Source organism: Amia ocellicauda, chromosome 3 (assembly GCF_036373705.1).
Source record: "Amia ocellicauda isolate fAmiCal2 chromosome 3, fAmiCal2.hap1, whole genome shotgun sequence".
NCBI classification, from domain to species: domain Eukaryota; kingdom Metazoa; phylum Chordata; class Actinopteri; order Amiiformes; family Amiidae; genus Amia; species Amia ocellicauda.
In genome coordinates, this window is record NC_089852.1 from 53,820,412 (window position 1) to 53,835,461 (window position 15,050).

General features: G+C 36.5%; 2 protein-coding genes across 2 annotated transcripts; both read left to right on the forward strand.

Annotated features, from left to right (window-relative positions):
* Nucleotides 1-221: 221 nt before the first annotated feature.
* Nucleotides 222-10,200, forward strand: LOC136746993 (lipase member H). Its single transcript, XM_066699929.1, has 9 exons — nucleotides 222-462; nucleotides 705-813; nucleotides 1,554-1,655; nucleotides 2,703-2,792; nucleotides 3,577-3,744; nucleotides 4,102-4,191; nucleotides 5,405-5,513; nucleotides 7,888-8,061; nucleotides 10,065-10,200. The coding sequence occupies exons 1-9, from the start codon at nucleotides 346-348 to the stop codon at nucleotides 10,150-10,152; spliced, it is 1,047 nt and encodes a 348-aa protein (XP_066556026.1). The 5' UTR covers nucleotides 222-345; the 3' UTR covers nucleotides 10,153-10,200.
* Nucleotides 10,201-10,382: 182 nt separating this feature from the next.
* Nucleotides 10,383-13,731, forward strand: LOC136746994 (stomatin). Its single transcript, XM_066699931.1, has 3 exons — nucleotides 10,383-10,583; nucleotides 10,865-10,999; nucleotides 12,024-13,731. Exons 1-3 carry the CDS (start codon nucleotides 10,383-10,385, stop codon nucleotides 12,213-12,215), a joined length of 528 nt encoding a protein of 175 aa, XP_066556028.1. The 3' UTR covers nucleotides 12,216-13,731.
* Nucleotides 13,732-15,050: the final 1,319 nt, after the last annotated feature.

Consider the following 15,050-nt stretch of genomic DNA (forward strand, 5'->3'; position numbering starts at 1 on the left):
CGTCTTACTAACCGATATTGTAATCAATGTGTTTGTAATTTTGTTTAATGATTTGTGTGTTATCATATGCGATTCCATGTTCTTTGATTTGGTCACAGAAGTGATTTGTCTTTGATTTGTTGATCTTGAGTGAATTTTAATTAGTTTTCCCCTTTTTGTATAACTAGTGTAGTGTTACATTTTATCTTTGTTTTTAATAAATTTGAGGATCATGGGAACTTTTCAAATGCTAAAAACTTTGATTTGTCAAGAAAGACAACATTCGTTGTGCATGGATACAGGCCAACTGGGGCCCCCCCAATTTGGATCAACCAACTTGTCAAGCTTCTGCTCGCCGTGGAGGATATGAATGTGATCGTTGTGGACTGGAACCGGGGAGCTGCTACTCTAAACTACTTTGCAGCCGTCACCAACACCAAGAAAGCAGCAGAAAACCTGACCGAGTTCATTGTAAAGATGCAGGTAAGAGAAGTGGAAACCAAGTCGTGTATCTTGGCTTTCTTGCAAATAAGACATGCCATTTCTACCAGATGAAAAGCTCTTCTGCTTCTGTCTGACTTGGGAGTTCATGAACACCAAAGCAAACCAAAACTTAATTTGACGGAATCCTTGGTATACTGGAGGAGAGCAAACTGAGCTTCTCAGAATTAAAATTGAGAATGGTAATAAAGCCTTTTTTTCTATTTCTTGGTCTGTTGATTCAGGATGGAGGTGCTTCTCTACACTCCATCCACATGATTGGAGTCAGCCTTGGAGCTCATTTGTCTGGATTTGTTGGGAGCATGTTGAATGGGAAAATTGGAAGGATAACTGGTAAGATTAAAGAAAAAAACATGCATTATAAAAATATATAAATTGTAATTTCATATAAATCCTTTTTCTGAGTGTATTGATGCAAGTGCTTGTGTATTGAAGCAAACAAATTCAATTATTCCTTAATTTTCAATGGTTTAGGCATAGTGAAAAATCATCTGGTGGAGCATGGGTGTGTGGGCTTCAAAAGTAAAAAGTAAAACAGAACTATAACCATGGGACTCTCCCTTTCAAAGCTGAATTATTTTGCCTGATTAGCAAGCAGGTACAATCAAGTGCTGTTTCATTAATTAGTGTATCTTACTTAATGATAAGTGGTTTTAATCTGTTACAAGAGCTACAGAAGATGTTCTGTTGGGTGAGGAGGTAGAATGTATGAAAACTAAAAGGATTTGGATTTAGATGTGTGCCTTGCTAATCGTTGAACAGTCGAAGAATGTAGTGCTGCTTCATTTCCCTTAATATAGCTCAGTACACTTGATACACTCCTTGTGTGACCCAGAGTTAATTCAGCACGTAATATAGAAGGCAATAACTATTTCCCTCAGGGGGTATATTGTCAAAATAAAGTACAAGTCTGCTGCCTTTTATTTTGTTAGCCAGGCTTAGTTATTAGCCAGGGTCAACTTTATGCATTTTATAAATGTGAGCAAAATAATATCATATCTATATATGCTTTTATATAATACAAACAATCTACTTATAAACAAAACAAAAAACACTTCTGTGCTCTTATGCAGGGCTTGACCCAGCTGGTCCAACCTTCACTGGTACATCCCCAGATGAAAGACTGGACCCTACGGATGCTGTGTTTGTTGACGTCCTACATACTGATATGGATGGTATGGCTTTTTATTATTCTGTAGATGAAAACTAACACATTTTTGTTAGTGGATGATGTTATAACTTGCACTACCTTGCTTGGTAGGATTTCCTTGTGTTTGTAATGGCAAATCAGGAGGCAGCTATCACCGGACCTTCTTAAGCTTTTGGTCTTCATTTCAGTTTTATTTTATGTATATTTATTTAATTTTTTTTTTTTTTTTTTTTTAAACCAAACTGGCAATACAATTGCTATTACAATGAATTGTGTCAAGAAATGCTATTAAGCACAATATGATAATTTGCACAGTACAAAAAAAGGAGAGAAAGCCCAACCACATTGTTGTTGTTGCATTACAGAATTGTATAATTCTATCAAAGTAGTAGTTATTCAGCATTGCCCAATGTTTTGAACAATCTGCTTTTAAATAGTTATTTGAGTTATTTGAGATTGATTCAAATGGATACACATATTTGATTATGCATATTTTCTCTCTTTTGTTTATATTACTGACATTGTATGTAGTTGGATGTACTCTGCAATTAGGACTAAAATTGTATGTTGTATTTTCTTGCTCTAACTGTATTGTATTTCATGAAATGTCTATGTTCAATGACAAAGATTTCCCTGGGTAAGGGGCATCTGCTTAGAAGTGAATAGTAGTAGTAGTTGTTTTATTATTATTATTAATTGGTCATGTTTTTGTCAGCGTCTGTTTTTAAGACAGTTGTGGGTATAAACCTCTATCCTTTCCAAAACACACTGTATTATTTTTACTTTAGTTTAGTTTTATGTTGCCTTCCAAGATCAAATATTGATTCTCCACCTTTCCTCTAACAATAGCTTCGTAAAAAGTAAATAAATATGTTTTTAAAATAGAAATTGAACTTTTCTTAAAACAGGTCTACATTATATATTATGGATTAATTCCTTCTATTTTTTTAAAGAAAATGTATCTTCTGCCAATTAATAAATAATAATAATGCCTGAGAGTTAAAAGCAGAGTTGCAATCATTCCTGCTCTCTCTCTGTGGGTCCTGATGGTGCAATGCTTTGTTTGATTTAGCCCTAGGGTTCAGAGCTCCACTGGGACACATCGATTTCTATGCTAATGGTGGAGCAGATCAGCCAGGCTGTCCCAAAACCATTTTCTCTGGTGAGTTTTCCATGTGTCATTGCAGCAGCATGGGGCATTGCACATATTGATTCTGATACAATCAGAACACAAGAAATGTATTCCCAACCACTAGCATTTGTCCACGCACTCATAGTTGTGGATTTCATATGTGAAATTAACAACTAATTAAAAGCAACATGACTCACATTGATTTCCGTGAAGTCGCAGTCCAAAATCAAACAACTTGAATCTTTACAGTATTCTCTGGGATGAATCAGTGTCCAAAGAATTCTGAAAATATAAATTTGATGAATACGTATAGTGTAATGATCTAGTCACTGTATAACGAAATAGGGAGCATCTATGCACGTTGTTTTGCCTTATGCAGCAGAACACACACTTAAATCAATGCCTTGCTATGCTCCCCAAGTGTGACCATTCTCAAGGATTATACAACCTTGAACATCACTGAACGCAATTATTACTGGAGTTGCCATGTGGAAGACAAATCCCATATGTTGGCTATCTGGTAAGAAATTAAACGTCACATCCTGAAACCCAAAAGCAGCACCTATGTGGGCTTTAAACCTCCTCCATGGTTTTGGTGAGGGGTATAGCTTTCAGAGTTAATAGCTGCTAAGATGATAGAATTAAACAGAAAAATCAAATACTTTACTTCTACCAACACACAAGAACATAAAAACAATACATTGTGAACTGCGATAGTTGTCCTTTAAAGTCACCTGTGGAAAACTGAATCAACACTTTGTTATGTTTTTAACATAATTACTAACACCTTATTTACAATTTTTTTCTGTTTCAGGTAAAAGATACTTTATTTGTGACCATCAGAGATCAGTGTTCCTGTATCTCTGCTCATTAAATAAGACCTGTAACATCACAGCCTATCCGTGTGCGTCATATCAAGATTTCCTGGATGGCAAATGTGTTGGATGTGAAGCTTTTAAGCCAGCGCCCTGCCCATTATTCGGTAAGATTTACTTTGTAAATCTGTACACTTTAATAAAAAGGCTAGTAGATGCTATTGTTTATGCTTACTTCTAAAAGTTGCGGCAGAACAAACAGCTACTGAATTATTTCAATCCATTCACATCTGATAATTCAGGAAAATGTTGTGTATAGGGCATAGGAATTTCTAACTTGCAGTATATTTCTAATGCTCTCTTTTGTGGCAGTTTTACATCCATGCTGTGCTAAAAGTTTTTTTTATTTTTTTATTTGTTATGTAAAAAAAACTATCAAAATTAAATTAACTGAAGTTTCATAAGTAACATCACCAATGTACCAAAGGTTTTTTACTTTATATATATATGTTTGCCATACACAGGTTATTATATCAACATGTGGAAAGATGTTCTTTTACGACTTGGACAGACAAAAACATATTTTTCTACCACACCAGAACCACCATATTGCAGTAAGTAAGGACTGTAAATGCATTTAAACTGAGCAGGAAGAGAGAGAGAGATGGAGACAGATGGATATGTAGGTAGATAAACAGATAGATAGACAAACAGCCCAAACCAGAATTCTAAGTCTCAATATAACGTTTTGTGTAGAAAATCTATGGACATTTGAATATACTATTGTATTGAAATCCTGCCAAACAATAATTCAGTTCAAAGTGTTTAGAGTTCAATGTACATGCTTATTTCTTTCAAATTATCTTAAAAACCTGTCCTGTATAAAAGTGTTGCAGGATTATTAGGCCAGATGGTAACCTAGTTCCAAATAACCAAGAAAACTGTTTAAATAGACAATTCTATGCCAGCAAACAGTGCAGTGGTAAAAACTTTTCTATATAATATACTTTAGTGTACTAGTGAAAGCACTGGAAATCCTGTGTCATATGAAATTGTTAAACTCAAAACTTTGTTCCACACACAAATCGCAAATTACATACTTATTCCCTACAACTGTTTAATTTATTGCACAGAAGCTGCATTGTACTATATATAAATACAAACACAATAGGGTGCAAGGTTGTACTTTGCAATTTGTGGGAAACTCAAAGTTTTGATTTGGTCTATGCCTAAATAAAGGGGGATTCAAAAATAAGAAATATCTTAAGAAAAAAAAGTGTTCTCCTGATAATTATGTACAGTGTATCCGGAAAGTATTCACAGCGCTTCACTTTTTCCACATTTTGTTATGTTACAGCCTTATTCCAAAATGGATTAAATTAATTATTTTCCTCAAAATTCTACAAACAATACCCCATAATGACAATGTGAAAGAAGTTTGTTTGAAATCTTTGCAAATTTAATAAAAATAAAAAACAACAAAAGCACATGTACATAAGTATTCACAGCCTTACTTTCTGGTTGCACTGTATATTAATCTGGGAGCCAAAGGTGCAGTTGAAGCGATCATAAAACACAAATTTGCTTCTGATATTCTGCTCAGTCCCTTACACCAAGGCTATTTATGGTTATGTTTGATCTCCCCAGTCTTCTAACTTAAATTCAATTGAATATATATGAAATATTTTAAGTTTTAGGAAAAGTATGAGCTTCAAATGGCAAACTAAAAACACATTTATACCAAATGTGTTATTACCAATAAATAACTTGTGTGTGTTGTGTCTTTAAGGGTCATTCATTTATTTTTTATTTTTTATTTCTCTTAAGGACATAGTTACCTTGTGGATATTGTCACTTGGAACCAGAACACACGATGGGGTTTTGTTACAATAAAATTGTTCAGTGGTAGAAATGTCACAGAAGCCAAAATAGACCAGTAAGTTCTGATACTTATTTGAATTTATTTGAACCAAGACTGTTTTACTTTTAGCTTTGTTTTTTTTAATGTTTTTAGTGTCAGTCTGCTGAATTAATATGTACATTTAATATCTATAGTCATTTTTAGACTATGCTTGATTTATATTTATTTACATCAGTTTCTCTTTTTGATAATGCCTTTGGATACCCGAGATCACAAAACAGAAACTCTGTCATATTAAATAACCATATTTTTAATGGTTTATGATTAATTTCAATGGATGACTTGACTATAATAAAAGTGAAAGCAAATGGTCACATTCAGAAGATCTTTACATTCTGAATGTATTTATTTTGTGTTCAATTGTGTTTCGCACTTAGGGATATTATTAATTGTACCAATTTATTTGTTCATCACAATACTACTGGAAATAAGTTTCTGCTAAAAGAAAATCATGTGATCTTTATTCAGCACCATTTCTGCTCCCACTGTGCCAGAATCCAGCTGGCTGTGTTCCCAATACCTGACAGTAGTTGAACGCAATTGATTCTTGCAGGCATCTAAACTACTAAAGAAAATGGAACTGGCACAATTATTAGCCTACAGATGTTATTATAATTATCATTATTAATCAAATAACATTTTCTGAACAGTTACATCCAGCATGATAAGAATTTGTTGTTCTGGTAAAAGAATATACCCTGCACTAAACACTTGACCTTTGTGTGAAGATGTTGTGCATACCTCCTGTTCTGAAATGTTTGCTGAATTTCACGTATATAGTCTTAATACAATAGGGCTGATCAAACAGTTGTATTTTAAATATTAACGCGGTACAGAATATACTGTCATGTAAGCTGACAACCTGCAGTGTAGCCATTATACCTACATAACCATTCTACACTACAAATGGTAATAATTTCAAAACAAGTGTAATGTGCCACTGGTGATTCAGCGATAATATACTGTAGCGATCTTGAGCCTTGCTAAGAGGTCTGGGCCCTTTAGAGATGTGGTAAGATCATTGCATTGTGGTGCAGGAGACTAGGGTTTGAGTCCCTGTTGCAGCCAGAACCCCTGGGTCGTTACAATACATTGTCTGAGGTTATTGAAATAGCTGTCCATTTAAATCATGATATTAAGCAACTAGTTGAGTACAAATATTCACCATTCTCTGTCACTATTCTTTTCTTGTCTTGCTTAATCCCAGCTACTCGCACAGTGGTGCTGCATATTAAACTATAACCTCGCCCCCTACTCCCTTTGGTACGTGTACACTTCAGCGAGGGAGTAGGGTACAGGAAGGAGTAAAAAGCACTCAACGGGATACCCTTTAACACTCAATCCCACCCCAGCTTTGTGGCATTTGTTTTCCTCCATGAACAGGGCAGTTTGCTGCACACAGCTGGATAAATGTTACAGTTTATACCTCTGTCCCTGTTTTTCATAAAATAATATATCACTTACTGTATATCATGTAATTAGATAGCTGCTTTATTAATGAATCCACTGAAAGCATTTTTTCCAGTTTTGTACTTATTTATACTGCTAATAAATCAATACATTACATACATAAATACAAATAATAATAATTTGCAGATCATATTTTACACTTTGACAAAAACTCCTGATTAAATCCATTCTGATTTCATGTTGTGATAACACAGTGATATGTGGAAAAGTCCAAGGGGGGTGAATACTTTTGACAGACACTGTAAATACATAGTTATGAATAGGTACTGAAATGCATATATGGAAATAATAGATTAGATACATTTTATTAGCTGTTCAACTCCATACAATATACATTTTACAAATAATTGGTTTGTTAAACAACCTAACCATATCTACAATTTGTGTGTCTGCCTGTTCTCCACATTTCACAAGGAATTCTGGGACTTCAGCACTAAGGAATTGGGACACCCATTAAAATGGCGATCATAGTACATTCACCCAGCAAGGGAAGGTAACAAGGGAGTAAGAGAGCACTTTGGGACTCAGTCTGGGTAACAAAAGGGCTCTATTTTGCCATGGAAACCCTTGATGCATTACCATCGATATCAGACTGTGAACTGTGAAAAAGGAGTTATACATTATACAATTATACATTCAATTTGATTGATTCAATGTAGATGAGCATAAAATATCAGTTTTCGTGTTTCCCAGGAGGAATGATTAAACTGGAAAGGACTTGTGCTTATAATCATGTCCCAGTACAATCCAGTAACAAGTATTCGACTGTGAAAGTTGTTTGCAGCATAATATTTAGTGTCGGCGAGAGCTGAAGTAATTATGTGTTCATTTTAAATTGTCAACACTCAACGTATACTCAAATACACTAAACCTAAATGTAAACATTGTTGTGCATCAATTGTATTTGTTTGTTTTTCAGTAAAGCAACCAAATTTGAACAGTACACAGAGTCCCACTTGCTCGCCCAGTTTGATGAGGACCTGGAGAATATTCAGAAGATCTCTGTGAAGTTCTCCACTGGAAATGTGATTGGGCCCAGATACAAGCTAAGAGTAATCAGATTCAAACTCACAGCACTAGAAAAGAGTAACAGGTATTTTAGAACACTATTATTTCTACTTTTTAAATCCTCTTTGAAATGATCGACAAAGTTTAGTTTCAGTTTTAAAAGTTTAGGTTTTATATTTGTCGCTCTGGACAGTACAGTACTCCAACTTGGCCAGGGGACAAGTGCTGTCTTAAGGCGCCCCCCCCAATATACTAATATTAGTATAACTGTATAACTGCTGACAAATGTGCACCAGTCTGTAATTTGAACACCTAATAAAGTCCATGCCAAACAGTGTTTCCAACCCGGGGATCCGGGGCACCAGGACAATTTCTCAACCCCGCAAGCCCGAGTTTGGCATAGGTATAAAACATTTCCACATTTGTTGTGTTTGTTTGTTGAGAAGATTAGTAAGTTATTACAGAATGGCTTTCAGACATAGCGAGATTTTAAAAAAAAACTGTTTATCCTGGTCTTAAATAAAATCCTTATTTACTACTAACAGAATAAAAAAGGAACAAATAAGAAAACTATATGTAGCTGTTTTGCACAGAAAAACAAACATCAGAATTTCCTTTCCTTCCCTAAAACCATTAACCCCACTAAAACTGTACCAAATCCCCCCCACACACAAAACAAAACCAGCACCCACTCTAAAAACAACAACAACCCACAATCCATAATATACATATAAATATCACACACCCTAAAACACTCAATAAACACCACTCTCATCCCAATAAAGCCCTGCAAAAACAAAACAATAAAAACCATGGTCATGTGCAAATTCAATGCTAACAATAAAACAACACTAAAATGGTACAATAAGAACACACAATGCTGTGTGATACCAATAACAAGACTCAATTGTATAAAATAAAATAAAAATGGTGTAGTAGATATTAGGCTTAGTAGACTAGTAGTGGGGGATAGGTAGTAGGTTTCCCTTTCTCCCCGAGGGGATGGGGGCAAGAGAGACAGATACACAGGGGTGAAAAACAGGATCCTGGGGCCAACAGCGCTGTGTAAGAGCCTGGGAAAACTATTCCACAGCACCAAATCGAAGAGTTTAGAAGCAGCCACTATATCCCAAATCAAAAAGACATTATCCGAGGTAGACCTGCATTAAGACTGGTCTGCGGGCACTGCCAACGGCATGATCTCCCTGAAACACTTAGCCAGAGCCTTGGACAGAATCTGTGCAAGTGTCTGCAGGGTTTGAGCAGGATCTTATAGTCCTGACACAGCAATGCCACCAGCCTCTAAGTCCTGATGGTGGACAGGATGAGGTCAGTTCTGTGGCAGCCCCAGGAGCAAGTCTGGCCCAGTTTGGGCCAGAATTCAGATTTTTATCTCTTCTTCCAGCTCCTTCAATGATTCATTCAGGCCATTTATGTTCTCAGTGTATTGCTGGCAGAAGAGCCAGGTCTGATCCTTGCCAACGTCCCAGCACTGGGTCTCTCCTGCCTCCACCTCTGCCAGGAAAAAAAAAAGAAAGAATCACAGATTCATCATGCATTTTAAAGTATGTGAAAATGAAATCCCCACTCCCTCATATTGTGCCTGTGCATGCACTATAGAAGCACTGCACTGCATTGCATGCTTTCCACTCTTCACGTAGGTTACACAATCTTGCTGCAACAGTGGTGCAAATATAATATTTTTTACATTTAGACAGGGCACTGTCCCGCATTAAGAGATGGACTGCTACCTATCATAAGGGAGCAGATCCCATATTGTGTGTGTGTGTGTGCGTGCTTGTTTGCCTGTCTGTCTTTCACTCTCCAGCTCCCAGTCACCAACGACTAGGGCTTGCCTCTATCCTGCTTATGCAGGCACTGGCCAAACATGGGAGCCCTGCAGGTCAGGTGCTCCCCAGTGCTGATTCATCCCTCAGGACTTCTGAGCAATGTAGCGCTTTCCATTTGGCCATTTTGTGCTCCTACTAGCACTATATTACATTGTGTATTTGTGCCTTACTTTATTTGCATGAGGAATTTTAGAATAGCATTAATACCTGTTTTAATCAATGTTTTCCTGTATTGCAGACCATTGCTCTGCCGATATGATCTCATCCTTGAAGAAAACACTGAGGTATCATTCAGACCTATCCCTTGTCAGGACATGCAGTTTTAAACATGTGGGAGACTTCGGGACGACATCTTCCCGGAGGAAATTAAATATGAAACCTGGTTGAAAAGGAAACGCACATCCCATTGGACTTTGTAAACCAGTTATATACATTTTCCTTTGAGAAATATTTTGTATTTTTGTTGTTTTTTTAGAGTGTAAGTAATTTTATTGTAACGGTGGAGGGGGCTTCTAATCCCTCACACCACACCTGTACATGTTACCACTTCACCAAAATGTCCTGTTATGCTGGCAAGTGTAACACTAGAGCAGTCTGGACTTTTTGTATTTTCAGTCCCACCGTGGTTGTCACGAAGGTGGAAAATGCAGACCAGGCCACTCAGATGCTGGCTCAGACCACACTGAGGAACATGCTGGGGACCAAGAACTTATCTGAAATCCTCACTGACCGGGAGGAGATGGCAGACCAGATGGAGGTGAGGACTGGATTTAAATTGGCAATAGTGCAATAATGGGCAATAGATCATAGGCAAAAGGCAGTAGTGCTGTGTCGAGTTTCAACTCAGTGTAGTTCATATTACAGATGAATGTTTGTTAATATAATTAACTAGGAATCCCCTTTTATAACATTGTTTGGCTTGTATTTGTAATATTTGTGTGTACAACATCTCCACACACAAATCTATATATATATGCACATAGGGAATGATCTAGTGATTTCTGTCAGAATCATCACTTTGACACTTTTTCTTTCCAGCATGTTCTATATGATGCATCAAAGGAGTGGGGCATCAAGGTGGAGAGAGTGGAGCTGAAGGATGTCAAGCTCCCGATATCTCTGCAGAGAGCCATGGCTGCCGAAGCAGAGGCCTCCCGTGAAGCCCGTGCCAAAGTAAGATGGTGTGTTTGTCGTTGCAGTAGCTCTTCATGTGCAGATGCTCCCAGAGTAGCTCCTAGTGTGTACACACCAACTGGTTTTTTGGATCAACTGAAAAGAGAACCTTAAACCTTAATACAAAAATAAGTATAAGACGTGTTTCTATTGCCACCCCACCCGTTGTCAATGTCAGTGATTAGGCAGAGTTCTGTTTTCTTGTCAATATTTTTTTTCAACATGCAAGGAAACCCAGCCATCAACAAATCAATATGTCTAGTGCAAATGCTATGTCTCAGCAGTTCATTGAAGTGCATACAAATGCAGAAGTTCCCAACTCTAGGATATCAATCCCATTTGGTGTTTTAACTGATCAAAGATGAGGTTAAAGAGCCACCTAGCAGGGCTTTAAATTATATATTTCTAAAATATAAAATAGATTATTAAAAGTATAAACAACATTGCATTGATTTTGAGGTCTCACAAACTTCCCAGCTCTGTGCAACTCAATGAGACTTCTTTGGGTCAGACATTTTTTATTTCTTAATCATTAAAAGCTGAGCTACAGAATGTGATAAAGAAAACCATTAACACATCTTGTCTTTGTTATTTAGTGTTAACCATGAGCAGGGTACCAGCAGTCTCTCTCCAGGATAGAATACAAATGAGAAGAGGCTGTTGGCCCATCAGCACATCTAGCCCATATGGTTCCATGCGAATCACTCAAAACACTACAGGAAAAATATACTTTTTCAATTAAATGGCAGGGGAACTTGTTCCAGATTCCACAACTCTAAGTAAAGAAGTGTCTTTTTTTAAAGAATGTGCATTCCACTTTGTCCTGTCTGGATTTTTGAGAACCTTATTTGGGAATGGTTTGGGAAGAATCATTATTTGTAGGAGATAAAGGGCAGTAGGGTGAATCTAACCTCTACGTGTTTGCTTTTGAGGTCTTGTTTCCTTGAGCTTGTGTATTCCCACCTGTATGTAACATCTGTGTATCTGGAGTATAGCATTAAACTCGAGGCCTGACTCGTTCCAGGTGATCGCAGCAGAGGGGGAGATGAATGCCTCTCGGGCTCTGAAAGAAGCTGCCATCGTCATGTCCGAGTCGCCTTCTGCCCTGCAGCTCCGGTACCTGCAGACCCTGTCAGAGATCGCCTCTGAGAAGAACTCCACCATCATATTCCCCCTTCCTATTGATCTGATGGCCGCCTTCATGAAGAATAAATGAGCTTGGAATCACTACGTGCCCTCTGTAACACTGAGGATTATTTAAATCTGATTATTTAACAATAAATTAAGAAGAAATTACCTGGGATGGTAATGGATAAAAGAACACAAGTTCCTTTTTCACATGACTGGACTTCTCTTTCATCAATTGAATGCAAATAAGTCACTTGGCGTGTTTGTATGCACAGACTTTTCAACATATCACATGTACGAGTCGTTCAGAACATAATCTGTTTGCCTATGGCAATCAAACACAACAGGACTATGGAAAAGTAATACTCTGATGCTTCAGATTTCTGAAATGGGAAGGAACAAAATGGGAAGGAGTCAAAAAAACAACAACTGGGAAATAGAGGGAGACAAAAATCCTTCAGATGTATTGTTTACTCATTGAGAGGCAGAAAACTAATATAATTGCACTGAATAAACGTTTGTTAGTAAGGTTTTGACTTTTCAAACCGCGTGTTATCCAAATTGAATGAGGTTGTTGTGTTCATATATGTAAATTCTTCTATAAATATGTTATGGCAGTTTGTTAAATAATATATAATATACAATAAGTTTCATAAATGAACTATCGTTATCTGTATATTTGCTTTGGTTTTGAATAAAGCATCGTATTGTATCTTTAACCCAAGATATTTTTTCTTACAGGACTATAATTCTTAGACAAGGAAATCATCATAAACACAATCTTGAGTGTGTGTCAGTCTAACTCAGGGCCAGATTAAATCAAAACTTTGACCCACCCGCTAATAGGAAACTACAAACCTGTACATCATAGCGGTTACATTTATGATTAGAAGAACACTAGTGTAGATATAGTGTAGACGGAGCAACGGAGTTCAGTTTTCTATTAGCGGGTGATCAAAGATTTGATTTAATCCGGCCCTCAGTCTCAGTCAGACTTTTGTATTGAGAAATATCACACTTTTTGTATATATATGCCCACTGCAAGTCTTCGATATCAGGCTAATATGTAGCTGTAGTGGGGAAATTATTTACTTTAATTATTTTCTGTATATTATTTCTATATTATTGTTTCATGTTGTTATAGTATTAATTGTTTTTTAGTTTTGTCTATGAAGCAATCATTTGTTTGTATTGACCCCTTCGTGGGAACTACTTTAATTATTACTTTTCATGCAAGAATGCTACAGAAATCTACCAAAGTAATTTTACCCTGCCTCCCCCTCAAGGTTAATCGTTTCTTGGGTTGTATACAAAACAATTGTCTCCAAGTCACTCTGCCTCTGCCTTAAGGCTCACTGTTTCTAGAATATATAGGTCTACAGCTATTGCCTTTTGAATACCTGATCAACAACTATCAGTATGCATGGGGTAAATTGAACTCATACAGCTGGATTGAGCTGGATTTGCTGTAACCTATTGTTTGTCAAAGATACAAAAGGGCTTCTTCCAGCTCACATCTCTAGTTCTTTTCTTCACTTCAATGTGAGAGGAGAGTGCCAGGTTAACCTGTATTTATGTTTTGTATAATAAACTTGTTACTTCTTCATCAGTGTATCCTGAGATTTACTGAAACCACTACATAGCTAATACAGTTTTTTCATCTTGTGGTTGACAGGCATATAACCTCATTAGAAATATGGTCTGGAAAATAAGAGGTGCTGGTGGTACTAAGAAGAATAACATTTTTACAATTTCAGAATGAAATTAACTTGATCAACTAGTTAATAACATGGCACTTCAACAACCTCACTGTTTAATAGTGTTTCACACACACATAGCTGAGGTACTTCAATTACTTATATTACAATAAAAAGCCCTAACCCTTTCCCACTAGAAATTATAAGAGTGTCATCTAGTGGTACAATTAAAGTACTGCAGGAAAACTTTTTTAACTTTTCCCCTGCTATTACTTGTTTTTAACAATACATTTTGACATCATGATCAATCAATCAATTTTTATTGGGCATAGTACATTTCACCAAGTCATCACAAGTTACTCCACAAACATTAAATCAACAAATCAAGTTTGTGATTAATATAAAATGTGAATGAGAATGTGTTTGATAAGATCAAGATAAAAGACAAACTGCACGTGAGGAATGGTTTACGTTTAAACAACACCAGCAACAAACAAACAGCATACTGTGGATTGTATATCAGTATTAAGAAATAGCTACCTATTACAAGCCACAACGTATATTGCCTCTCTTATTGAAATTTTAGTAAGAAATTAACTAATCTGCATACAACTACAGAAGATATTGTAGTTAAGAACTGCACATATCATTGAGCATACTTTTCCCTTATTTTAAAAAGTCCAAACTGGCTGTCTTTGCTGCTTCTGTTCAAAGCCCCACGGTGTGGACCTAGAAAAAAGACTGGGCAGGGAAATTGAGTTTGTAGGTAAGCGGGACTGTTTAAATACCCGTTCTTGAGCAGTACACTTGGGGTCTATATGCACTTAAAATTCCTTTCACTTCAGATCGCCCTTCAACTCACATTAACCCTCCAAAGAACTTTTAATTCAACTTTTAAAATCAACAGCTAAACAAAGTAGTTCTTAGTTAGAGAGCACCTTTTACACAAGGTGGCCGCACCTTCAACCTTATCTGCTGATCAGTTTTACATCTTGCTGATTGTGAAGCAGCAGTAACTAGTCCATTCACTAATATATATATATATTTGTTTTCCCGTTAATAACTGATATGCCTGACATAAGCAGAGTCAGGGGCCAGTCTGCAATAAGTCCAATTGCTGAATAAGGACTTGCATATGCACAATCTGCGTATGTATTAGTATAGATATTTGGGGAAGCCTCTATCTTTTAAGTTTATTATTTAAGAAGCTTTTTCCATACCAAAAA